The sequence below is a fragment of the Tursiops truncatus genome, chromosome 8 (assembly GCF_011762595.2).
Source record: "Tursiops truncatus isolate mTurTru1 chromosome 8, mTurTru1.mat.Y, whole genome shotgun sequence".
NCBI lineage: Eukaryota > Metazoa > Chordata > Mammalia > Artiodactyla > Delphinidae > Tursiops > Tursiops truncatus.
Window position 1 is genome coordinate 64885829 of NC_047041.1, and position 27883 is coordinate 64913711.

At 34.2% G+C, this 27883-nt stretch overlaps 1 protein-coding gene across 5 annotated transcripts in view; it reads left to right on the forward strand.

The window, feature by feature from the left end:
- USP47 (ubiquitin specific peptidase 47) overlaps positions 1-27883 on the forward strand; it is a 120845-nt gene that overhangs the window by 87872 nt on the left and 5090 nt on the right. For 4 of the 5 annotated variants that reach the window (XM_019948105.3, XM_019948106.3, XM_073808623.1 and 1 more), the window contains 16 exons: positions 921-1016; positions 1102-1254; positions 3635-3802; positions 5730-5861; positions 6305-6381; positions 6971-7026; positions 9061-9173; positions 10193-10297; positions 12753-12960; positions 15185-15300; positions 17324-17443; positions 19139-19916; positions 24903-25078; positions 25441-25521; positions 26845-26960; positions 27324-27442. In XM_019948105.3, the coding sequence (XP_019803664.1) occupies positions 921-1016; positions 1102-1254; positions 3635-3802; positions 5730-5861; positions 6305-6381; positions 6971-7026; positions 9061-9173; positions 10193-10297; positions 12753-12960; positions 15185-15300; positions 17324-17443; positions 19139-19916; positions 24903-25078; positions 25441-25521; positions 26845-26960; positions 27324-27442 (2614 nt within the window). The remainder of the gene's footprint in view (positions 1-920; positions 1017-1101; positions 1255-3634; positions 3803-5729; positions 5862-6304; positions 6382-6970; positions 7027-9060; positions 9174-10192; positions 10298-12752; positions 12961-15184; positions 15301-17323; positions 17444-19138; positions 19917-24902; positions 25079-25440; positions 25522-26844; positions 26961-27323; positions 27443-27883) is intronic. The other variant, XR_012333455.1, reaches the window with a different exon arrangement.

Here is a 27883-nt window from a genome sequence, read left to right on the forward strand (position 1 = left end):
TATCAAAAATTTTTTGAAGATACTTTGTCTTAATGATTCCAATTCTTCTTCTTTATATGTAATAAATATTGTCTGTAGTTCTACTTAGACCATGTCTGAGGAAAAGAGATGACATCAAATGAAATTGTGCAATCCAATCTTGTATGTTGTATCAACTAAAATTTTTTAATTGTGAAAAATCAATGATGAAAAATTACAATAAAAATTTTATGCCTACTGATTCTTCAACAATATTCATACTGGTTTCTTCTGTCTTAAAGCTGTATGGAGAAAAGAGAGCTACATGGTTCCACTAGGTGAACAATCCAGCATCTCTCATACGTTTTCAAATGGAGCAGTAGCTGACAAGCAGTGAGAAGGTTGCACAGTGGTTTTCAGTCTTTATAATTAGTGCAGTGGTAGCTTACTGACTGACCCTAAATGTAGGGGTTAAGGATAATTATTAGATTTTTTAATGTACAAATAGTGTAAATTCTTCAGTGTGCTAGGTTGTTAAATGTGCAGTTTAAAATTGTCTCCTTTTACAAGAAGGATGCAATGACACATGCAACTGCTTTTCTAAGAAGTATGGAATTACTTTTTAATCTAAAGACTGAGGATTTCTATTAGATTATTTAACCAAAAATCACAACATAAAGTCTATGAAAATTAGGTAGAAATGACTAACTGATGTGCAACACTAGGAAATGTAGAGCTCATACAGAATGAAATAAAGTAATTTTTTGCTAAGTGTTTATAATGATAACATCATTTTGCTGTTGATACTTTTTTTCCGCCTTTTTGCATTTTGAATTCCTAATTTTCTTGCTGTTCTACATATAAGTATTTTGGTAATTGCAGTGTTTTTATATTCAGGGCTTTGTCGTTAACATTATAATACTTTACAATAATTATAAAACAATTTTTTTTTTTCTAACTAGGAGGAAGCATTGCATGCATTTATTCAGCCAGAGATCCTGGATGGCCCAAATCAATATTTTTGTGAACGTTGTAAGAAGAAGTGTGATGCACGAAAGGTAGATGCCATTTAGAAATTAATACTTAATTATCTGAGATAATATTCAATATTCAATAGATTCCCCCCCACACTTTTTTTTTTAGGGTCTTCGGTTTTTGCATTTCCCTTACCTGCTGACCTTACAACTGAAAAGATTTGATTTTGATTATACAACCATGCACAGGATTAAATTGAATGATCGGATGACATTTCCCGAGGAACTAGACATGAGTACATTTATTGATGTTGAAGATGAGGTGAATACTTATAAATTATACTTCAGATATTCTTCTTTGATCAGAGTAACTTGTGATATTCTTTGAAATGACAAAAAGGATATTAAATTCTGGAATTATTTCTTTAATTTGTGTGATAATCTTACGTTTCATAACTTTCTTAGTTATTGAAACATACCAGTCTAGAGATGGGCTGCACTTGTGTTTCTGGCACATGATAAACACAGAACAGATATATTGAATGAACGAGCAAACTGGGTAGTATGGCCATAATTTCTTGTTTTGTCTTAGTGTCTTTTTCAAGCATTAAGGTTTCTGGGTTATTCTCCCTTAAGGTTTACCAGCTCTTAAATTGGCTAGGTTAGAAAGCTAGGTAATAAAGGTATTTTTCTGTGTTTCTTTTTTAATTAGTTTTATTTTTAAATTAAAACTTCTAAAATAAAAAATTTAAAACTATTTAAATATAGTTTGAGAATGGAACTTTGAGGGCACACATAAAGCTCATTAATTTCTTCTGCTCATTGACCTCCCCCAATTATCTGGTTCCTCTATCCTTATCCAGTAAAAGATTCATAATGTCCCACTCTGTTCTCTTGGAAACTCTTCTGATTTAATTATTGGGAATATTTACAATGACTTAACATAGTTGTTACAGAGTGATAAATCTTTCTTATTCTCAAAACTGCCATGAAGTATTTTTTTCTGATTGGAATTCATCACAATAGTTAAAAATACCTTTTCCCAGAGGCTTAAAAATAATTTTAAACATTCTCAAGTTTTATTTATGCTCTTAAGTACTAAATGGCAAATGTTTTCTGAGTCTCACTTTCCTTGTCTGTAAAGTAAGGATGATAATTGCTTTTCATAGCTTTTATAAGATGAGATTGCCTTAAAGTAAATGTTCATTGAATGGTACCTGTGACCAGGTAACATTCTCTGAAAGGTTTAATTTGAAATAATATCTCAAACACCTGTGCTTAAGCTAGGAAGTCTGTCCAAAGTATACCAAACTTTCAAGGGAGATTCCTACTCAGAGATGAGTATTAGATGGGTTTTCTGTATATTCCTAATGTATTTCTTACAAAGGGAAGTCTTTTCCAAGGGAAGAAAACTGAGATACAAAGTTTGAGCAGAACTTTTAGGAAGTTTTAGGTCCATTTCTTGGAAGAAGAGAAGATGTTCTGGCTTAGTTAAAAGGAGTTTCAGGGATGATCTCTTTGGACTTTGTGTAGAATTCTCAAGTTGGTTTTCACCTCCATTTTTCCTTGAACCAAACTTTCTTGAGGGATGAAGACTGTATGTTAGGTGCAGTTCTTACAACAAAATTCTTGGCAAGAAGTTGGTACTTACTACATATTGCTTGGTTAATTCAAGAACTTATAGGCAATGCCTTAAACATATCAAGTGCCTACATCTTAGAGAAGAATTTTCAAACTCTGTATCTAAAATATTAAAGGAGGGGCTTCCCTGGTGGCACAGTGGTTAAGAATCTGCCTGCCAATGCAGGGGACACAGGTTCAAGCCCTGATCCGGGAAGATTGATCCCACATGCCACGGAGCAACTAAGCCTGTGTGCCACTACTACTGAGCCCACGTGCCACAACTACTGAAGCCTGCACACCTAGAGCCCATGCTCTGCAACAAGAGAGAAGCCTGCGCACCTCAACGAAAAGTAGACCCCGCTCGCCACAACTAGAGAAAGCCTGCGCGCAGCAATGAAGACCCAACACAGCCAAAAATAAATAAATAAGTTTTTAAAATAAAATAAAATATTAAAGGAAAAGGGAGGAAAGAGTTGTTTGAGGATTTCTAGGAAGAATTCTTTAAATTTGTCTGAAAGGGATTTAAAAATCATAAAAGCATGGAAAAGTATTATTTACTGTTGTTACATTTCCACCTCCTTTAACTGGAATATAAAGTTCTTGAGGATAGATACAGTGTCTTGTTTTTCTTTCTAATTCTCTGTAATACCTAGCATAGTGATAAACTGAATTGACCTTTTTGTTCAAGAAAGGAGATGATATTCTTTTGGGATTTGAGAACAACAGAAGCTCATTTTGGAGCATAAGTTCTCTGCTTTTATGGTTTTGATGAAAGAAATGATAATTTTATATAGTTACTTTGCAGCTGTAAACATAAATGGGGTTTAATAGAATTCTGAAACACTAATTTGTTGTATTAGAATTTTAAGGTTGTTAATAGAAATGCTTTTAAAATACACTTTTGTTTAATTTTATTTAAGGTCTCACTTTTTAAGAGAAAATAAATTTGCTTAAAGTAGAATAAGTATTTTCATTAACAATAGCATCATAAATTATGTGGAAAAGCAGCATATAGATTGAAAGGTTTATATTTTCCCTTTATTTAGCTTATAATTGTAAGATAATTATGTTTTATTAAGAAATCTCCTCAGACTGAAAGTTGCACTGACAGTGGAGCAGAAAATGAAGGCAGTTGTCACAGTGATCAAATGAGCAATGATTTCTCCAATGATGATGGTGTTGATGAAGGGATCTGCCTTGAAAGCAATAGTGGAACTGAAAAGATTCCAAAACCTGGGCTTGAAAAGGTACTTTTTGTAATTTGTGGTTTTTAGTTGAAAGAGAGAGTAAGGTAATCTCTGAGCTGCTATATAATTATCTTTAAAAGAAATTTAATTGCTATTATTTTTATGCATATATTGGTCATAATTAAACTTTAGAAAAAAACTACTTACAGGTGGGAGCATTAATTTCTGAGAGGCTGAACTATACCGCTGAAGCAAGCTGAGTGGTGGTGTGGAAAGGGTACTAGTAGTGGGGAAACCACTTCATTTTGCCTTTAAAGTAGCAGCAAGCCTCTAAATCTTATATCAGAGTTTTCTCATATCGCAAAACGAAGGCATTAGACTAGATCTGTTAATTTAAAAAATTCTGGCTATGGGACCTTTCCTGAAACAATAAGAGAACTCATCTTTTTTAGGTAGGGGACCCCTCAGTTTTCCTCCCCTCCCCATGACAACCCTTAAGGGACTTCAAAAAATGATACAATTCCATGGATTATCATTTGAAAACTACAAGACTGGATAATATCTAGGATAGAATTTTTTTGTTACTAGGTCAGTGATTTTTAAGATTTTGGCAAACCATTTCTTTAATGGTTTTTTATCAAATGGTTCTTTATCAAACCATTTCTTTAATGGTTTTATCAAACCATTCTATCAAACCATCAAATGGTTCTTTATCAAACCATTTCTTTAATGATTTTATCAAACCATTCTAAAGCAAATTTGTATAATTTGCTTTATTGAGGGGAGAATTACAGATCAGATGTCTTGAGCATGGTGTGAATAATGAATCACCAGTGTGAAGACTGATCACTAGCTCAAGTCTTACAGAGTCGTATTAAATATAGGGGTTTTTTAAGGCAGTATTTAAGAATGGAGTTTCACTTGCATAAATCTGTTTTTAGATCAAGACCATTATTCTCTTTACCTTTTAAAATTATCTGTTTCTTTCAGGGCAGACAGATGAGGTGTGAATTGCTGTGATGAATAATATAGTGGATACATTATAACTTAGTGTAAAGAACATTGCATTCAAACAAGGATTGGAAAACTGTGGCTCAAGAGCTAAATCCAACCCCCAACCTGTTTTTCTATATAGACAATTATGTCTATATTTTTTTTTTGTTTTCCTTATCTTATTCCACTGGATAGGATTTCCCATACAGTGTTGAATAGGAGTGGTGAGAGAGGACGCTCTTGCCTTATTCCCAATCTCAGGAGGAAAGTATTCAGTCTTTCGCCATTAAGTATGATATTGGGTCTAGATTTTTTATAGATGTTCTTTATCAATTTGAGGAGGTTCCTCTCTTCCTAGTTTGTTGAGAGTCTTTATCATGAATGGGTTTGGATTTTGTCAAATGTTGTTTCTGGGTTCAGTTGGTAAGATCATGTAACTTTTCTTCTTTAGCGTGGTTTACATAGGTTGATTTTCTAATGTTGAACCAGCTTTGCATACCTGAGAGATATCAAATCAATAGATCACTGTATCACAGATATTACATAAATAAATTAGAAGATGTTCAAAATAATTATATACCTTAGCTCTTTTATAAAGGAAGTGGAATCTTATTTGAAATTTTAAAAATGTTATTTGGGATTTATTGATTTTGATGTGCATATCAGAACGGTCTCATGTTTAACACCTCTTTGTAAAATTTCAGACTGTTATTTTCTTTTTACATAAATATATAAATTTGTATTTCAGTTATACATTGTTCTAGAGGTTATAGCATAATTAAAATGTGAAGGAATACACTGAATGAAACTTGTGGTATATAAAAATTATGTGATGAATTACCATTTTAATGATCTTAGAGAAAAGTTGACTTGCCATAAATACAGAGGACAACTAACATGTTAGTTCCCTGTGTTTTAGTAGAGAATAGGAAATATACAAATTAGGGTTTTGTGTTTTTCCTCTGTGCTGAGTTACTTTTATTCTTTTCTTTAGAATTCTTTGATCTATGAGCTCTTCTCGGTTATGGTTCATTCAGGGAGTGCTGCTGGTGGTCATTACTATGCTTGTATAAAGTCATTCAGTGATGAGCAGTGGTACAGCTTCAATGATCAACATGTCAGCAGGGTAAGGAGGGATTTTTTAAGATTATTATTCTGAAAGACAGGAGTAGGGATGTTTCTCATCAACAGCAGGGTTTATTAAAAATGAGAGACTCGGTCTGTCCGTTGAAGCATACCAAATCATTAAGACATACCAGATGTCATTCTTTTGTTTTTGTTTTCAGTAAATTTCCTTTGTTTCTTTATTTTGTTTTATTTTGGGCTTGCTGAGTGTTTGCAGAGCTAGACTCCCAGTTTTCTTCTTGCCCTGAGCCTTCACATGGGCTGTCTATTTAAGAGCACTAGAAAAGATTGGCCATTAGTAGCCACTGATTATGATTACATTTTGTGAACTGTTATCTGTGTGGTCCATTTAACTCTGAGGTTAAAACTTGGGTTACATGTTGACATAAAGGTAATGGTGTTATAGATCTTACCAAAAAAGTAAGTAATGTTACAACTTTTTAGATAACACAAGAGGACATTAAGAAAACACATGGTGGATCTTCAGGAAGCAGAGGCTATTACTCCAGTGCTTTTGCAAGGTAAATAACTTCCTAAGTTTTTCTGTTTATAAATTAGAATTATTTACAGCTTTTCAACATTTTTTTATCACTAAAAAGGTTTAACCCAAGGGTCAACAAACTATAGCCTATGGGCCAAATTCAGCCTGCCTTCAGTTTTTGGAAATAAAGTTTTATTGGAACACCATCATACTCATTTGTTTGAATATTGTATGTTGATCTTTTCCCACACAACAGCAGAGTTAAGTAGTTTTAGCACACAGAATAGCTCACAAAGCCTATGACTTTTACTATCTGGCCCTTTTCCAGAGAAAAATTGCTGACTCCTGACTTACCTGTAGTACTCATTCTAGGACAAAGGTTTTTTGAAGATTTTACTACGTTACCAAGAAAAGATACAGGATTTTCTCATAAATATGTCGGTAAAAGCAAAGTAGTCTCCTTTTTTTCAAGAACGTTTAAATCTGAACCTGTACAAGAACAGCTACATGATTTTCTAATTGTTTGAAACAACAAAAAAACTACTATTTAAAATAAATATTTGATGCTAGGAAATGGAATCTTTACAATCTACTTTTTGTCCCTATTAATCTTTTTTATATTTTACTAGCTCCACAAATGCATATATGCTGATATATAGACTGAAGGACCCAGCAAGAAATGCAAGTATGTTGACATATAGTTACTTGATTTTAGTCTGTGTTATAAACCAGTTTTTTTGCAAGTTTTATAAACCCAGATAACTACTTTTAAATGATAGGACAATTAAATTTTTTTAATGTGTGGAAGAATTAATTATAAAGACTGTTATGAGATAATACCAACTGGTAAAAGCACTTGGAAAAAAGTTGAACTATTTTTTAATACACTAAGAGACAAAACTTACTCTGCATTGCGTACGTTGGATATTTATTTGCAGTAAGATTGTATTATATGTAGTTTGGTGCAGTGATGATAGTCTCCAGATCTGTGTAGCAGCCATAACTCACCATCTGCATGTCCCAGAACAAGTTATTTAACTTTCCTAAGTCTTACTTTCCACACATGTAAAATGGGAATAATTATAGTATTTTATAGGATTATTATAAAAAATTAAATGAGATAAAATTTTAAGCATTTAGTGTCATACTAGAGTTAAACATCTTTGCTTATTTGCTTAAAAAGCAAGTAAAGTTTTATGAGTCGAGTATGCATCCTTTATTAGATTTTAATTTTATTAGGAATCCTAAAAATAATCCTGTATACAAAGCATGTGGATTTGCCTTTTTTTTTTCCTTTCATAACTGCTACTTTAAAAAATTACAGTTCCTGTGTTTTCTTGGTAACTCTGATCGTGACTGAGATAGTATTTGCACATAGGTGTATAAAGCATGTGTGTGTGTTTGTGTGTGTGTGTGTGCATACGATATATACACAGGTGATGTGTTTGCTCATATTCTTTTCACAATTAATATAATCATTGTCTTTGATTTCAATATATTTCCTTTGTTTAGAAACTACTATACTATGAGTAAATCTATTTTAAGCAGTCTGATGTTTTTGTTTACATTTTCGTAAACTCTCATCAGATTGTGAATTCAGTTGGTGCAAGGCTTAGGACTTATTTATCTTTTCACCAATGATATAATACAGGGTCTGTCATATAGAGGCTGTTCAATAATTTACTGTGTAATTATAGGAAAGAAAAAAGGAAATTATAATAAGTCATTTCAGAACAGAGATTTCAGAGTAGAAGTATTCATTCTACTTTACACATAATGAAACTATACCCTAAAGAGTAATTTGTCCAAGGTCATAGCTACCTGGAGGCAGAGCGAGGTTTCTAGTTTGTGTATCCTCTGTGACACCCAGCATTCCAGATATTTCATGTAGTACAGTAACTCAGCTTTCTTTTATCCACTCCCCACAGCTCTAGTTTTGTGGTGAAGCACCAAGGGGCACTGTATGTATGATATGGAATATTTTTTAAATTGGAGCTCATTTCTGTAAACAGTGGATTTTTACCTTCCACAGAGGCATGATTTTTTTAAAATATAAATTGTTCTCCCTGTTTAATGCCTAACAATCATTGGCTTTATTAAACAGTGTTATAGTCTCATACTGTCACTTCGAATACTTTGAGTTACATATGAAGTTCTTTGATTAGAAGGCAGCTAAAAGACTACTTTGAGAACAAAGAGAATCATATTAGTGAATAATAATAAACAAATAAATACCATTTGTAGTAGTAGAGCATCAACAGTATTTATTACATTTCCTTATATCCCAGGTAATAACTCTATGTGGTAAGGTGCTGTTAATAAGCTGAAGAAACCAAGGTCTGGAGAAGTAAACTTGCCCAGGGTTATACAATTTGATGGTGATAGCACTATTTGAAATCAGAAGTGCTTTTATTTTCAAGTTTAAGGGAGGCTTTTTCATTCTAAAAATCTTAATTTACATACCAGAGTTGTCTGGAGCCAAGAGGTATACAGATAAAGATATGGCTTTTTTGAGACCTAACCATGTGTCATTATCAACTGCCTCTTCACCCTTGTCTGGAAGAAGCTCATGTTCCAAGTTGAAAGATTGATGTAATTGGGATATATTTTGATAACAGCTATAGTAGAAGTGTATACTCTGGGAACATAGTAGAACAAAATTAAATAAAGGAAGTTCAGTCTCAGTGGCACTGTTTTACCCTGTTTTTACTATTAATAGAATTTCTAGAAGTAGATGAATATCCAGAACATATTAAAAATTTGGTGCAGAGAGAGAGAGAATTGGAAGAACAAGAAAAGAGGCAACGAGAAATTGAGCGCAATACATGCAAGGTTAGATTTCCTAATTTTACTTTTAATTAAAAAGTGCTATTGAACTTTGCTTAACTGCAGTTCTCATCACTGACTCATTGGGTTGATTCTGTAGATAGTTATGCCATCATGATCATTAAACAGTATAACCAACTATATTACTGAGGTAAAATGATTTCATTTTATGCATAAAAAACCAGTAACATGGGCTTCCCTGGTGGCGCAGTGGTTGGGGGTCTGCCTGCCAATGCAGGGGATGTGGGTTCGATCCCTGGTCCGGGAAGATCCCACATGCCACGGAGCAGCTGGGCCCATGCACCATGGCTGCTGCGCCTGTGCTCTGGAGCCGGTGAGCCACAACTGCTGAGCCCATGTGCCGCAGCTGCTGGGACCCGCGTGCCTAGGGCCTGTGCTCTGCAGCAGGAGAGGCCACCGCAGTGAGAAGCCTGCATGCAGCAGCAAAGACCCAATGCAGCCAAAAATAAATTTATTAAAAAAAAACAAAAAACCAGTAACATAGTGATAATGCTCAGTGCTGCTGAGGTTACAGTGAGATGAACATTGTAACATTCTGCTACAAGTATAAATTGATAAAACCTTTCTTCCTAGAATTTGAGTAGGATTTATCAAGAGCCTTAAGCAAATTCATATTCTTTTATATAATTCTCTTAAGAAAATATTACCTAATGAGATAGTGACAGATGTGGTAAAAATTTTGACCACAAGGACATTCTCCACAGTATTTTCCAAATTACAGAAAAATTGGAAACAACTTGAATATATATCAGTAGGAGAGTGATTACATAAATTGTGATACATGCTTATAAAGAAACATACAGTTGTTAAAATTAATGATTTTGAATTTTTTATAACATGAGACAGTATCAATTATTAAGTGAGATAGATAGACGGAGAATGATCCCAATTATGTTTTTTTTTAATTATAATATTTTTGACTATTAGGAAAGAATACTGTCTACAAAAGAAGTAAGTTCGATTTATGACCTGTTGAGTTAATGATGATATTTTACATTTTCTAGATAAAATTATTCTGTTTGCATCCTGTGAAACAAGTGATGATGGAAAATAAATTGGAGGTTCATAAGGATAAGACATTAAAGGAAGCAGTAGAAATGGCTTATAAGGTATGTTTAATTGCACTGTTGGCATTTAATTATTGATATTTTACGTAACAGCATTAACATTTTCCCAAGTTTTTATTATAGTCAGTAGTAATATAAGCACTTGCAGTGGCTTTGATAGCCCACTTAAATCCTATGTCTCTTAAAGAGTATAGTTTACACCTCTTCTCTGGAATGTGGTCCGTTGCTTTTGAGAACTTTCTCACTCTGAAAGCCAGTTAAAGCTTTCTAAAACTCAGAAATAGAATTAGAAACAAAAATATTTATTTATTCTTTATATTCATTTAGCAGATATTTATTGAGTGTCTGCTATATGATGCATTAGAGAACTTGAGTGAACAAGACCACATGAGGTGTTAGAGGTACCAGAGTGAGCAAAACAGGCTCACTGCCTTCTTGGAGTTTACAATCCCACTGGGGAAAAAACAGACAAAAAATATTTAAACACCACAGTTTTCAAATATCTTATTAGATGCCATAAAGTAATTCAATAGTATATTAAGGTTATTTAATCTGAGACTTAAACCATGAGGAGACAGCTGTGCAAGAAGTTGGGGAAGAGTACTTTAAGTAGAGGTAACAGCATGTGTAAAAACTGAGGTGAGGAAGTACATGATTAAGAAGCTGAAAAAAGGTGCATTGTGTTTAGATCATCTTGATTGAGAATAGAGGCACATAAAATGAAATTAAAGGCTGTGTAAGAATAGAAGTTTGCATTTTATTCTAAGAATAATGCAAATTTATAAGTGGGTTTTGAAAGGCAAATAGAAAAAGAAGCATTCTTTAACCGGATTATTCTAAATGTCATCTGTTATACTTGACAGAATTTTTTGCCCTTTCCATGTAAACATTAACATCATTTGACTAAAGTTAAACAGTCATTACCTAGAGAAAAAATTGCATACTACGTCATTTCATTTATAATTATATGTAGAACCAATGAAAGAAGTAAAAATAATTCACAAGATAGCTGGCATTGTTTCTCAAAGTGTGATCCAGCACAACCTGCACCAGAATCACATTCCTATTAAAAAACAAATTCCTGCAAATGAATCTGAACTTATGTTTTGGCACCTGGGATTATGCATTTTAAACAGGTACCTCAAGTGGTTTTTAGACACACACAGTTTGAGAACTTGTATTGTGTACCTGGTCTTTCATAGCACTTTATCAGTACTGAAAATTTACATTTATGTGACTATTTTAATTAATTAATGTCCCTCACTAAACTGTAAGCACTTACAAGGGTGAAGAGTATTCTGGTTTTGTTCACAGTTGGCATTTCCACTACTTTTGCCTGGTAAACAGGAGAGTCAAAATTGGAGGGGGAAAAAAAAAATTGGATGGGTATGTGAATGAATAAATGAATGAACAAATAATAAAATGGATGAATGGCTCTGGGTTCACCTGATTAAAGTAAAAATCCGTTAAACATAATGGTGGACTGCAAGCAAAACAATAGTGAAACCAAATTAAACTAAAATGGAGAAAATGTCTTTAAACAGTTTTACACAGTAAGGTCAATCAGTGATAGCACTAAGGGTAGTTTATATTCCATCAGTTTTTAATGTAGGAAGAAAAAATCTTGTCTTAAAAAATAGAAAGTTTAATTTCACAAATGTAAAGAGTGAAATAGAAAAGAGAAATAAATCGATCTTATATAAGAAAAATAAAGCTCCATTTGTGGGAAGTGAGGGATGGAGGAGTAGAGGGCAATGGGGACATACCAAGGCTTACAGTAATGCTTTCTTTAAAGTTGTAATCACAAACCTCAGATGAGTATTGAATACTTCTAAGCAATCCTACTATGTTTCTCCAGGAGGTTCAACTCCCACTTAAAGTGATGTTGCATCCAGGGTATGCCATCTACTAGTGACATGTACTAGAGGGAAAATTTTTGACAGAAATTCCTGTGCCCAATTTGTTGGTGTTCCGGAGGCTAAGATTGAAAGGGATGGTTCAGAGAGGAGTCGGGTAGCACTTGGGAGACAGAAGCTATGACCTTTGTGGTGTCTCTACAAGGCATGCTATCCTCCCTTGCTTAGGGAGATCGTTACTAGATACGTTAATTACCAGTTTTTCTCCAAATTGTATTAAGATAACAAAAGATGCATGTTCTAGTTGGTTGTTTTCCCCTCATGTTTCCAGCTGACTGGTTATAAAGCAATAGCTTACAGTGCATTAATTTTGAGTACATCTAAAGTTTAGAATGTTAACTTTTGTAAAAACAAAAAAGTCTTTAAAATACGTTAGTGCATAGGTCGTATAATTTGAGGGATAATGAACTATGGTTATTTTAAAATACCCTTTAAGTCGTGCCTTTGAGCTTTGATGCAAATCATAAATATATGGATTTTATTGTTTGTTAGGACCTATTGTTAGTACAGTTACACATCAGACTAAAATATCAATATTATATATTTCTTTTTCTTTTTCCTCGGATGTTATATTCTTTTAGATGATGGATTTAGAAGAGGTGATACCTATGGATTGCTGTCGTCTTGTTAAATATGATGAGTTTCATGATTATCTTGAACGATCATATGAAGGAGAAGAAGATACACCAATGGGACTTTTACTGGGTGGAGTCAAGTCAACATACATGTTTGATCTGCTGTTGGAGACAAGAAGACCCGATCAGGTTTTCCAGTCTTACAAACCCGGAGGTAAGGAATTTCATGGTATTCTGAGTTGTAAAGGACTTAGAATATTCATAAGAAAGTTTTTGTTTGTAGAAATTATTTTTAAATTTTTTACATGTTCTTAAAATGTAGAATAATTCTGATAGGTTGGGAAGTAGTCAGCAACAAACCTGGAATTAAGTTCTAGATTACTTTCCAAAAAGCTATACACAAAATTTAAGAAACAAACAATGAAACTACTGGCTTATAGTCTTCAGTGGGATTTTTTTTTCTTCTCCAGTACTAAATCGTCCTCCCTCCCTACCTCTGCGCCTGCCCCAGCCTCTCTCTTTTTATAGAGAAGACCCTGGTATATTCCCATAAAGTCTCAGAAGTAGAGTCTCTTTTTCAGGGTCTCCTTGAAGACCTTATTATGGTTATGGTTTCATAACTCAAATTCTGTTCTTCTGTGGATCTTATACACCTCCTTTTTATGAAGGCTCTTCTTTCCAAAGTAGATTAAGTGTGGTATTCTTTCAAGAGCTCCTTTAGTCAGACTCCGCTCTCTCTGTAAAGAGTCCCTTTGGAGCATTTTCTTGCAGATTTTTTGTTTTTTTTGTTTTTTGCCTGCGTTGGGTCTTCGTTGCTACGCGCAGGCTTTCTCTAGTTGTGGCAAGTGGGGGCTACTCATCATTGCGTTGCGTGGGCTTCTCATGGCAGTGGCTTCCCTTGTTGCAGAACACAGCCTCTAGGTATGTGAGCTTCAGTAGTTGTGGCACGCGGGCTCAGTAGTTGTGGCTTGTGGGCTCTAGAGCGCAGACTCAGTTGTGGCGCACAGGCTTAGTTGCTCTGCGGCATGTGGGATCTTCCTGGACCAGGGATCGAACCCATGTCCCCTGCAGTGGCAGGCAGATTCTTAACCTCTGCACCACCAAGGAAGTGTCTGCAGATTATTTTTGAACTAGACTGTAAAAACTATGATAAAAATATAACATGGGTCAGCAAAAAACCCACTTTTTAAAAAGAGAATTCTAAATGTCATTGTGGATTGTAAACCTTGTGAAGTAATCTCCTTTATTCATTAATAATCAAGACTTTAGCAGAATATTTATTCAGATTTAGATTAGTAACATTTGGGGGAAAATGGAGTATTGACATATACTACATATAAGAGATTAAAACAGTTAAGCTGGAGAATAACTATCTACTAAATCCAATGTTTGAAGATCATTTATTTTTCTGGTGACTAAAAGTTAAGTTATATAATGATCTCCTGAAAATAGGAGAGGAGAAGATGGCTTTAAATTGTAACATGGGGACTTCCCTGATGGCACAGTGGTTAAGAATCTGCCTGCCAGTGCAGGGGACACAGGTTTGATCCCTGGTGCAGGAAGATCCCACGTGCCATGGAGCAACTAAGCCCATGTGCCACAACTACTGAGCCTGTGCTCTAGAGCCCGCAGGCCACAAGTACTGAGCCCGCATGCTGCATCTACTGAAGCCTGCATGCCTAGAGCCCATACTCCGCAACAAGAGAAGCCACTGCAATGAGAAGCCCACGCCCAGCAACAAAGAGTAGCCCCCGCTCACCACAACTACAGAAAAGCCCGCGAGCAGCAGCGAAGACCCAATGCAGCCAAATAAAGAAAATAAAATAAAATAATAAGTAAATAAATTGTAACATGAAGAATTTAAGTCAGAAAACAAACATGTAATCCAAAGGGTTTCTGCTGAAATTTCCATAGGATATAGAGAATATTATTTTGAGGAGAAGTCGTCTTTGATTATGAACAAGGTCTTGAATTGTTTAATGAAGGTTGTCAAAAGCAAGTAGGGCTGCTATGTCCCCTTTAGTATTTGTTGTGCATTCTCTAGTTATTTACATTTATTTAGTGTTGTGGTTTTGGTCTGTATTTTGGAACTTTGGGTAAGTACTTTTAATATGCTTGATAAATTTGGCAGTGGTGTTAATGTTTTATAAGGAAACAAAGCAATTATTTTTAAAAGTCACATTTTGACTTTTGTCATTTTTTAAAGAGATCTATAAGAACTTTTTTATTAGCTTCATTTTTTATTTCTTTATATATATTTGTAATGTGATAAATTGTGAAAGTTTTAACATGTATAACATATACATCTACCATCTTGATAATTAGAAAAATATTTTCTTTGCCATCTATTAGAAACACATTTAGAATGCATTGCTCATGTGAAATACCTTTTAAAAAATAACCTCCAATTGGGTTTTTATGTTTTTCCAATGGGACAGAAGTGATGGTGAAGGTTCATGTTGTTGATCTAAAGGCAGAATCTGTAGCTGCTCCTATCACTGTTCGAGCTTACTTAAATCAAACAGTTACAGAGTTCAAACAGCTTATTTCAAAGGTAAGTTTTAAAATTGGTCAATGAATATTTTTAAGTACCTGCTGTGTACAAAGCACTATGTGATAGTTACAAGATGTAGGAACCAATATTTACCTCAAGGAGCCAGTATTTATAGCTAGGAGACAACTGTGGTTAGGAGAGAACGATGCTGCATATGGAAGAAACAGATTGACTTAAGCGTGGAGGTAAGGAGTGTTAAGCAAGTGCACATAGCAATGATATGTGTGCTTGGCTGGATCATTGTAAAGTACGTGCCTGGAAAACAAGTTCACTTTATCTCATGGAGGGTTTTTAAATGTAAACTCAAAAGTTTGGGCCCTGTTTAACGTAAACAGTAGGAAGTAGGTTGGTTATTTTTCTAAGTACAGCAGTGGTATGATAAGAGCTCTGCTATGGCGTGGTAATTCTGGCAACACTAGACTAGTGTTCCCAGTGGACTGAGGGAGGACTCAGGAACATAGATGAGGAGGTTGTTGAAATAATTCAGATGAAGGCGTTATGACCAGAAATGAGAGAAGTGGCGATTGTAAGAATGAATATATAAATAGAATTGGCAGCACTTGTGATTGGTAAACATTGGAGCAAGGCAGGAGCACAGAAGACCTAAGGAGTTTCACTCTTGGGTAACCAGAAAGACAGTGATAGATGAATAGAAGTAGAAGAGAAAGGTGATGAATCAAATATTAGCCACATTATGTGAGTTAGTGGTAAATAGCATAGGCTCATTCAGAATTTTTGAACTGGAAAAATACGATGACGAAACATTCACATTTCCTTAGACAAAAAAACTATTCCACTCTAGAGAAATGGTTATTATCCTTTCAGGGGTCTTGTACACTATAGAACATTGAGCACACAAACATAGGCAAAATTAACCCCAGGTTAAGATTCCCTTGGTGTGGTCGAAATTGTTCAGAAATCGCAAGTCAAGGAACTTCCAGTTTCCATTCATTCATTTTATGGTAGTATTGTCTTTTATCTCATCTGGGGTTTTTTAATGCCTATTTTAACAGGGTTGTTGTGAACATGAACAAAACAAATAAATGCTCTTTTTTTGGGAAAAAAAATTGTAAAGTATTATATAGAAGTTCGTTTTTAATTATTTTTATGTTTGAAAAAAATGACTTCCAACAATTTGCCAAAGTAATAATTGGAGGAAACAAATCATACTGTGAAGTCATAGTTTATGATTAAATTACTTATAAAAAGACAGCATTAGTGTAACTGCTCTGTATTACAGTTTAATCTAGAATATGAGCACTGAGGTAGTACAAAAGAAACACATGCATTTCCTTCCCTGAAGAAGCTGATAATTTTGTTGGGGAAAAATGTGTCTAAGAATAAAGACAGTGAGAAAACAGGATGCCAAGAAATATAGTGTTTAAAGTATAACAAGGATGCCTGAGAATTAGTTATCATTAGCTGTAAAACAAATCATGTTTTATAAAATATAAATTATTTTTATCTGCTCATTTCATGAGAAATTTATAAAATAACACCAAAAATTTAGGACATGGAATTTTAGAAAACTTTAAAATTTACCTACTAATTTAATCTCATTTTACACAGAAGAAAATTGATTTAGTAAAAAAAGTATTAACAACTATTCACAGAATACAGAAGAACTCATCCAAAGTCAAGAAGTTAAACAGGTGTTGGTTTGACATCAGTTCTCAAAGTCAGTTACTCAGTTTCTTTGGAATCAAATCACCTCGTTTACTTCATGAGTTTGGGAGAAATAGAACTTTCAGTGAAAAATTGTTACTTTTAAAATAGTTTCAGAGCATACATTTATAAGTGATACTCTGTTTTCCTAATTTACATCATAATTAATGGATGGGACTAATAATTTTTCCCATAGATTCTTTAAAAATTTGTAAACCTCTACTAAGATTATTTTTCTCTTAATTTTCTTTCTGCTATTTTTAAGAAGAACTCAGCAGTGTCTCATTTTCCCATATTTCCAAGTCAAGCAGAATTGTTCTTGAAAGAGCACTTTTTAATTAAATTACTTTCATTATAGGCCATCTATTTACCTGCTGAAACAATGAGAATAGTGCTGGAACGCTGCTACAATGATTTGCGTCTTCTCACTGTGCCCAGTAAAACCCTGAAAGCTGAAGGGTTTTTTAGAAGTAACAAGGTATGTCTTTTATTTTTTCATGACTATTTTCTATGCTGCCACTCACCATCTGTCTGAAATTTACTTTTTGGGTTCTCACATCCTCCCAATAACTACCTTCCTTTTGTAGTCAGGTCACATCTTGCTTCTCTGTCTTCTCAGTCAGTCTTGCTGGCTCTCGTCTTTGCCTTGTTCATGTACCGCCCCTCCTGGAGTGTTTCCCCCTCTTACTACAGTTTGTTTCAAGCCCAAGATTAGTCCTCCTTCTTTGGTGGAGCCTTCATGACTAGTTCTGGTCACAATGATTATGTTCTCTGAATTTTGTTCATTCTTGAGCTTCTCCCATAAAGCAGTACTTCATGGTGAAAGTCTGAAGCATGCCTAGTGTGGAGAAAATTACTATCTTGGATTCACCCCACATTATTCCCTTTTCCTACTCATTTATCTCTGTAAGAAAAGAGAAAGTTCATGTTGATCTCTTTGTTTTATCTCTTGATATCATTATGTGTTCCATCATTTATCATTTTTCCTATGTTTTTATTCCTAATGCCTTTGGTTTACTCTGGATAAATTGTATCAAATTTTCCTCATTTGCTGTCTTTCTTATTTATCACCATTTCCAGTCTCATTCATCTTAGGGCAGTTTGGTCTTTTATCATATTTAGCCTCTTTGTTTTTTTTTTTTTAGTATTTTATTAATTCTGATGTGTAATTTTTATTCACCCCTAGTTTCTTCCAGTACTTCTGTGTGGTGTTTGTGTGTAACATTAAAATCGCCAATCCACCCTAATACTGTTTTAGGGTAAGGAGTGGGAGGGATCTAACTTTATTTTTTTCTTTAAATAGTTAGCTGATAGTCCTGATTTATAACATTGATTGAATAATAATCTTTTTATGCAAAATTCAAAATACTACTCATAATTGCCTGATTTATGTATATGCATTTCATTTTTTTAATTTATTGTGGAAAATTTCAAACATATGCAGAAGTGCATGAATAGTGTAATGAACCCTTATGTACGTATCACCCAGCTTCTATAATTATCAAGTCTTGTTCATGTATATTTAACTAACTACTTCCCCCAGATTATTTGAAAAACATTCCCAGCATCATATCATTTCATCTACAAGCAATATGAATTTATATTTCTAAAAGATGAGAACTCTTTTTAAAAACATAACCACAATTACATTATTATACCTAAAAAACTAACAGAAATGCCTTAATATCAACCAATACCTAGTCAATATTCAAATTTCCCTGATTATCTTTAAAAAAATTTTTTTCAGTAAGATTTGTTTGTTCAAATCAGGATCTAAATAAAGTCCATAATATCTCTCAAGTTTATTTTAATCTAAAGATTTCCTTACATGTTTGTTTCCTTGCAATTAATTTGCTCTAGAATCAAGTCATTTGTCCATTAAATTTTTTATATAACCTGGATTTTGGTGTTGCATTCCCAAGATGTTTTCATACATTTTCCGATAAACAAGATATTTGTTTAGCAGTTTTATGGCTAATTACAAAGACATATGAACATAATATTTATTTTATTTAGTCTCCAAAAACAATGGGCGTGTCCTTTAGAAACATTATCATCTCAACTTTTATAATTTATTGTGCACTGTCTTATACTGATGCGATATTATTCTTATAATGAATGAGAATGTCACCAAAATTAATGATGTAATATAACTCTTTGGCTTACTGTTCAGGTCTTTGTTGAAAGTTCTGAGACTTTGGATTACCAGATGGCCTTTACAGACTCTCATTTATGGAAACTCCTGGATCGGCATGCAAATACAATCAGATTATTTGTTTTGTTACCTGAACAATCTCCAGGATCTTATTCCAAAAGGACAGCATACCAGAAAGCTGGGGGTGACTCTGGTAATGTGGATGATGACTGTGAAAGAGTCAAAGGACCTGCAGGGGGTCTAAAGTCTGTGGAAGCTATTCTAGAAGAAAGCACTGAAAAACTCAAAAGCTTGTCACTGCAGCAGCAGCAGGAGGGAGATAATGGGGACAGCAGCAAAAGTACTGAGACAAGTGACTTTGAAAACATTGAATCACCTCTCAATGAGAGGGACTCTTCAGCCTCAGTGGATAATAGAGAACTTGAACAGCATATTCAGACTTCCGATCCTGAAAATTTTCAGTCTGAAGAACGATCAGATTCAGATGTGAATAATGACAGGAGTACAAGTTCAGTGGACAGTGATATTCTTAGCTCAAGTCATAGCAGTGATACTTTGTGCAATGCAGATAATGCTCAAATCCCTTTGGCTAATGGACTTGACTCTCATAGCATCACGAGTAGTAGAAGAACTAAAGCGAATGAAGGGAAAAAGGAGACATGGGATACAGCAGAAGAAGACTCTGGAACGGACAGTGAATATGATGAGAGTGGCAAGAGTAGGGGAGAAATACAGTACATGTATTTCAAAGCAGAACCCTATGCTGCAGATGAAAGTTCTGGGGAAGGACATAAATGTATGTACTTAAAAAGAAAAAGGCTCCTTGAAACAGCCTTAATTTTTTTTATCAGTTTATTTAAATTTTTAGTTAAGAATCAGCTAAGAGATGCTTTGTCCTAAGATTACCTGTAGCTTCCTGGGTTATAAGATTATCCTCTCTCTCCTTTGCTTTCAGTTTTGATGCAGTTATAGTAAACAGTGTCCTTAGACCTGTGCATTATGCCTGTGATGGTAATGATGTCACAACTTTTGTGAGATGATTTAAAAAAAAAGGAAAAGAATTAAAAAATTTTTTAAAAGGAAAGAAGTATGATAACAGTACTAAGTAAAAAAAAAAAAAAAGAATTAGTTTAAATAGTAAATAATATACCAAAAAAAGGCCAGACACTTTAGAAAATTTTATATTCAGTGCCTAGAAAAATTTTTAATTTGTGCATTCCTTCCCTTTCCTCCATCACCTAATCCAAACTGCACCCTTCCTACACCCCGTGAAAAGTACACAACCGGAAAAGTCAGGGAAAGGAAAGGGCCTTCTTTTGGTTTTTTTTTTTTTTAAGTTTCTTTGAAGGAAGCTTCAGGCAAGATATAAACTAGAAATTCTGAATTACATAATCTCAGAAGGATGGAAGAGATCTGTCAGTTTGGGCATTTGGACAAACAACAAAAACATATCAACATTGGTGAGATTTAAAATAATAAAAGAATAAATAAAATATAAGACTAAAACCAGCCAGAGAATTAGCAGGACAAGCAGGTTCAAGATACAAAATCTTTCTTCAAGTATAAAAGGGAAATAGCTGAAAACCTAAATACTTTGCATTAGTCTGAAAGGCAAATATTAATATTACCCATTATATTTTTATATTTTAGTTTTCAAAACACTTTTTTGTTCTCACTTGAAGCTTTTCTGAAATTAATAAAGCAAACAATGATATCCTCATTTGACTGATAAGAAAACTGAAACTCATAGAGGGTGAATGACTTTCCCAAAAATACATACATATCTAGTAAATAGTGGAACCATTACTAGAGGTTAAGGCTTCTAACTGAATGCATTTGCTCCTATTACTTTGGAAGAGAGGCCCACTCTTCATCAATCCATTTATACACCCACACAATTATTATTTCCTGAATACATGCCAGGTGCCAGGCCATATGTATTTGTCAGAAGTAAGGATGACTAAGATGCAGCCTTATGCTTCATCTTGTGGAGAGAAGGTGCACAAACAACCACTGTATTAGTTAAATGCTAGGATACTTGTAGTCTCAAAATTAGATCTTTTAAAAGGAAGTGGCGGGGCTTCCCTGGTGGCGCAGTGGTTGAGAGTCCGCCTGCCAATGCGCGTCCGGAGCCTGTGCTCCGCAACGGGAGAGGCCACAACAGTGAGAGGCCCGCGTACCACAAAAACAAATAAAAAAGTGGCAGAAATCATGAAATCAGTAGTAAAATACATAAATTTGTGGTTTTAATTAATTAGGTCCAAATAACAATGTAATTATTTGACATCCATACCTATATCTTGCAGAAACTCAAGTGCGAAAATGTGGATTAGTGAGTTAAAATGGAGATAGAGAAGCTCTATTATAGTAATGCTTCATTTATATTTCTATGGAGTTTTTTTCTTATAACTCTTATTAACATGTTATCTCTTTTAGTTCTCAACAGCTGTGTGAAATTGATATTGTTAGACACTTTTCACTGATGAAGAAACTGGCTCAAACAAGTTAAATAATTTGCCTGAGGTCACACAGTTAGTTAGTCACACTGCTGGGATCAGATTCAGGTATTCTGGTTGTAAGCCTAGTACTCATACCTCCACCTCCTCACTGCTACCACTGTTACTTACCTCACGTCATAGTACAGGAAAAATAGCTAGTACCTACTCTGCTTTCTTACCATCCTCAACCCTTCAAGGGCATTGCAGAAATTAAAAGTAGCTTCTCTTTGGAAAAAGGTTAGAAATTTCTTTCAAGGAGTTTGTTTTTGAAAGATGTGCTGAAAATTAGACTGCTTGAGAGTTTCAATGGTAGGAAGGATTCAGTGGGAATATTTAGAATCATAGTCTAAAGGGTCCCATTTCCATCTTAGAATGCTTAATGAAATCTTTGCAAAGGAGATTGCTGGCCATTTTAACCTTTTTAGAAATCCATTGTGGGCTAATTTACTAGCATTCATTGAAATAGTATTCAAGATTTTGTATCTTGAACCTGCTTGTCCTGCTAATTCTCTGGCTGGTTTTAGTCTTATATTTTATTTATTCTTTTATTATTTTAAATCTCACCAATGTTGATATGTTTTTGTTGTTTGTCCAAATGCCCAAACTGACAGATCTCTTCCATCCTTCTGAGATTATGTAATTCAGAATTTCTAGTTTATATCTTGCCTGAAGCTTACTTCAAAGAAACTTAAAAAACTTAAAAAAAAAATGTGATGAAGAGAAACCATTTTCTACAAATTACTTAGGCTTTCAGAAGCCATACAGAAGGTTTGTTTGAAAAGAAAAAGTGAAAACCCTGGAAAATGCCTTTTCATGTTTAAAAATCTGGCTTAGGGAAAAGGGAGTGGGGATGATAGCCAGCAGCCTAGTGTTTAAGGAGTCTCTAGTAAGACTGCTTCGTCACAGTTCCGCAGGGATCTGAAAGTAGGTGCCTGGGAAACATGGAGGATACGTAATAATACAAGTTCTTCAGAGTGATGAAATGGCAAGGTAGAATAGGTAAACAAAGAATTTGATATCTGAAGAGTGGTATACCGTGCACCGTCTAGACAACTCATTTAGATAATTACCAAACAGCACTTAAAATGATAGTCTTTAAGTGATTCATTATAATCCAGGAATTGTTTCAGGGAGTATAGAACCTATCTTTGAAAATACCGTCCCAGTGTGACCTAGTTGTAGTCTTCAAGCACTGGGATATAAACAGGAAGGCCAAAGTAATAAAAATGGTAGTGTATTTGCACTGAAATTTTTTTGTACAATTTTGGCTACCACCTCTTTCAAGAAATACATAAAAGAAAAGAAAGAAAAAAGAAAAGCCTTTGAGGCTATTTTGAGGTTGCACTGTGAAGAGACTGAACTTTTCTGTATGAAGGGGTAGATAGGAAAAATGATATGATGGTATTCTGTAAAACTACAAAATAATTATAGCTCATCAGTTAAGCTAACACTTTGTCAGTGCTATGTTAAGCATTTTACATGTATTGACCCAAAAACACATTATGAGATATAAATACTGTTACCTTCATTTAATAATAGAGGTAATTGAAGTACAGAGAACTTAGGTCAAAGTCACAAATCTAATTTGTGAGGAGGAACCAGGACTTTATTCCAGCCAGGCCATGTAACTCTAGAACACTTGGTCCTAATCACCATATTGGACTATATCAATAACCAACAACCATTCATGTCTTCCTATGATACAACATTACTAGGAGTTATGAGAGAAACCAAAATGACAGTGATAGCTTTTATTTGAGTAATGCCTTAGAATTTACTATATTTGTCGAACAACAATCAATGAGACTGGCGTAATAATCCTGTGAGAAAGCGGAGGCTCAGAAAGATTGGATGACCTACCTACAGCCATTTATTTATCAGACTGAAGTGGCAAAACTGAAATCCAGCCATAGGCTTCTCATTTCTAATGAAGAAATTTTTTCATTACACCCTTCTCTCAAGAAATTTAGTCCCTCTCTGGATAATAGAGTTTTGTTTGCCAAAAGCTAGATTTTAACATTTAGGAGCATTCCTTAAAGCTTAGAAACTGACATTTTAAACAAATTAAAAGAAATGCTGCCTCAAAAGATATATACAGTAAATAAAGTTCATCACCTTATGTATGTTTTCTAATTCATACTTGTCACATTTTCTCTAGTGAACCAGTATTTTATAACCAGGGAAATAGTAAATAGACATTATTTGAAAAATCCATTTAGAAAAATTCATCAACCTGAGTTGGGATGACCTGAGAATGGAAATCAGGAGTGTTTTAGGGTTTTATCCTTAACCTTTCATGTAAATTTCACAGAAAACTGAGGTCTGCCCTAGAGAGAGCCTTAGGGCTGCAAAGAGACCATGGGCCTGAGGCTGCATGGCAGCTCTTGCATTCTGTACTGCTTTGTTACAAGAGAAAGATAAATGAGTGAAGTTTTTGCTCTTTACTAGAATATGAAGACCAGAGTAAATAGAAATATATTCCAGAAGTATCCTCATGCGTGGCTTATAAAGGACAAAATATTAATAAGCATTAGAAAAAAAGCCCATCAAAGATAATACTATTATAATGCCAACAGAGCTTAAACTGAAGCTTGGAGGAGGTGGGAGTTTCTGACCCATTTAGATATTATTTCTGTTACAGTCCAACCAACCACATGATAAAACAGACATCTTCATATGCTAGTCTTGACATTTTTCTCTAGTAGAAATCCCAGAACTAGATTTACTAACAATTTTTGAGGCGATTTTTATATATATATATATATATATATATATATATATATGAAACTATTCTATAAACATATTACCTCATTGAATTTACAGTGAGATACTGTGAGGTAGGTACTGTTATTAGCTCCATTTTTCAAATGACAAAATGCAGGTACAGAGGCTGGTGGCTTGCTCTGTGTCTCACAGCTAGTAAGAAAGCAGAAGAGGTAGGGGTGGGACCCAGCCAGAGCCCACACTACTGCTGTGTAGATCTAGAAATGTGTGTATTTGAAGAGAGTTCCTATAAGTTTGGTTTTTAATTCAGCAGCCAAAATAAGTAAGCAAATAAGCACTTAAATATCTCAGAACATTTAAAGCTGTCAGATTATCCTTAGCATATGCTCAGTGCCCACATTTTTGTCCATTCAATGTAGTATATTAGCTAAAAGTCAAATAACTGAAAAGGTACTTTTTCCTGCTTACAGTATAATAAAAAGTATATGATCTGCTTTATTTATACTCTAAGAGGTTTCTTTTACCTTTTTTTTCTGTTTTTTGTGTGTGTGTGTGCTTAGGGTTGATGGTGCATGTTGATAAAAGAATTACTCTGGCTGCTTTCAAACAACATTTAGAGCCCTTTGTTGGAGTTTTGTCCTCTCACTTCAAGGTCTTTCGCGTGTATGCCAGCAATCAAGAGTTTGAGAGCGTCCGGCTAAATGAGACACTTTCATCATTTTCAGATGACAATAAGGTTGATTAAAATAATTCTGAATAATTAGAGTCTGTTTTAAATGATAGATTTGAGAACATCTTGCACTACTTCCAAGTAAGGTGAAATGGATACCCTAAAAGGATAATTTGTCCCTGAGGTTTAGTGGTTATTTGGCTTTTTTGTTGTTGTTTTCTCCATTCATCTAACAAACATTTGTTAAATGTTAACTGTGTGCCAGTTAGTATTCTAGGCACTGGGGAATCAGAGGTAAAAGATATACCTGTTTTCAAACAGCCCAGAATCTAGAGAATTGGGAGAAAAATACTAAACAGTTGAGATGAAAATGGGTAGTTTATTCTGCTGAGACCATACATCTAAAAAAAACTGTTTTTAATTTGTAGATTACAATTAGACTGGGGAGAGCACTTAAAAAAGGAGAATACAGAGTTAAAGTGTACCAGCTTCTAGTCAATGAACAAGAGGTAAGTAATATACTTACAAGCAATGTAAGGTAACTTTTGATAGTTATTAAAAACATACAGTGCACAGATTTGATTACTAGACATTTCTTTTTATCTCTCTAAAGAAGGGGATAGCAGACTTTTTTTAGGAAATATTTCAGTTGTACAGGCCATACTGCCTCTGTTGCAACTACTCAGTTCTGCCAATGTAGTACAGAAGCAGACACAGACAGTACATAAGCCAATGGGGGTGGCTATGTTCCAATAAAATTTCACTTACAAAAACAGGCACCAGATGAATGTGGCCCTCAGGCCATTTTTGTCATCCCCCTGGTCTAAAGTATTGCTACAAATGCTGGAAGGGCAAACATTTTCTGCTTTTAAAAGGGGGTTTGTTTGTGCTTCTGGGAATGATTGTAAAATGCTACAGAAGGATGGCAGTTGACTACTTTTTGTGTTCAGAGAATCATTTTTAGTATTTAACTAGCATTATATATAGTGTCTCTTTGTGCTCTAAGTGCGTACAAATATTAACCCTTTTAATCCTCATCAATTAACTCTATTATAAAAGTACTGTCATTCTCATTTTATAGATTAAGAAACCGAGGCACAGAGAGGTAACTTGCCCAAGGTCATATAACTTGTAAATGGTGGATTAAGGATCTAAACCAGCTATGTTTTTCGGGGAGTAATAAAATATCTTAGTTCCTGTGATATATAAGATTGTGGTGAATACCCAGAAGAATAAGGCAAAGACACTATTTTTAAGACATTTATAACATCTCAGTGAAGACCTAGACAAATGTGAAAAACAGCAAATAAGGGGATAATGTTTTCATAAAATGCCTTCATTTGTTCAACAAATATTTTATTAGGCATCAGTCATATCTCTTATATGTGATCCATTACACTCATTTTGACTTACATCTTTCTTCTGAATTTGGGGTTTGTGAATACTGTATCTCTTTTGAGACAGTCAGTGAATGTATTTGGAGAATTAGTATTCATTTCTCTCATTTTACTCTATAAAGGTGATTCTTTTTACTTTCAAAATTATGGTCATTGTATTACAAGAAGAGAAATATGAATGTATTATCATATTTAATCTCCACAATGACTCTGGCTCTGGTTTAAAGATGAGAAAACTGAGGCACAGAAATGTTAAGTAAGCTTGCTCAAGATAGCAGAGCTTTAGTAAGTAGTGGAGCCAAGATTTAAACCTAGGAAGATAAGACTCCTAAACCCAGTCCAGTAATTGTCACACTATAAAGTGCAAATAAAACGTCTTGTTGATCCTTATTTTAATGTAATTCAGGGTCTAATTGTTTATGTTTATATTCCTAGCCGTGCAAGTTTCTGCTAGATGCTGTGTTTGCTAAAGGAATGACTGTACGGCAATCAAAAGAGGAGTTAATTCCTCAGCTCAGGGAGCAATGTGGTTTAGAGCTCAGTATTGACAGGTAAAGTAAAATTACAGTGTCATCAGCAATTTGAAGAAAGACAGTGTGGTCAATTGATATGGATTGGTATAATTTTCTAAAACTAGAAGAATTTTAAATTCCTGTACCATTCAGAATTTTAGTACTGCAGATTAATAGAACTAAGCAAAAGTATTAGCATTTGTTTGAACTTCCTCTGTAGGATACTAAATTTGATGTCTTGAGAGCTTTTCATTATATTTTCCCAAAATTTTAATGAATAACCATTTGACTTTTGTGTTTGAACATAGTTCATTTTTCTTTGATGTGTCAGATTCATGTCATTTTTTTTCAAGTTAAGAATTTCAAAGTATAATAGTTTAAAATGTCTTATCACATTTGTAGGTTTCGTCTAAGGAAAAAAACATGGAAGAATCCTGGCACTGTCTTTTTGGATTATCATATTTATGAAGAAGATATTAATATTTCCAGCAACTGGGAGGTTTTCCTTGAAGTTCTTGATGGTATTATCAATATTTTTGTGGAGAAATATCAGGAATTCTCTAGAAATAATCGAAGTTATCATTTTTTCAAATAATGAGTTTCTTCTGTCTCTTCTCTGGGCATCATTTGCCTTTTAAATATTTCTTCTTTTCTCTAATTTTAAGAATATGAATTCTTCCTTTCAGGGAAGTTGCAATTTCAAAGTTGTATTTTTAGTACCTTTTACAGAAAGTAAGAGTTTCTTAGCCATGTTTGTTATTTAGTCTCTTTCTTCATTGTGACTTGTTTTGAGGCTGTGGTATTAATGATTTTTCAGAGATTTTGAGAACAGTGACAATATTAGTTTTCTAGGCTGGTACAAAGTACTACAAATTGGGTGGCTTAAACAACAGAAATTTATTTTCTCACAGTTTCGGAGGCTAGAAGTCTGAGATCAAGGTGTTGTCAGGGTTGGTTCCTCC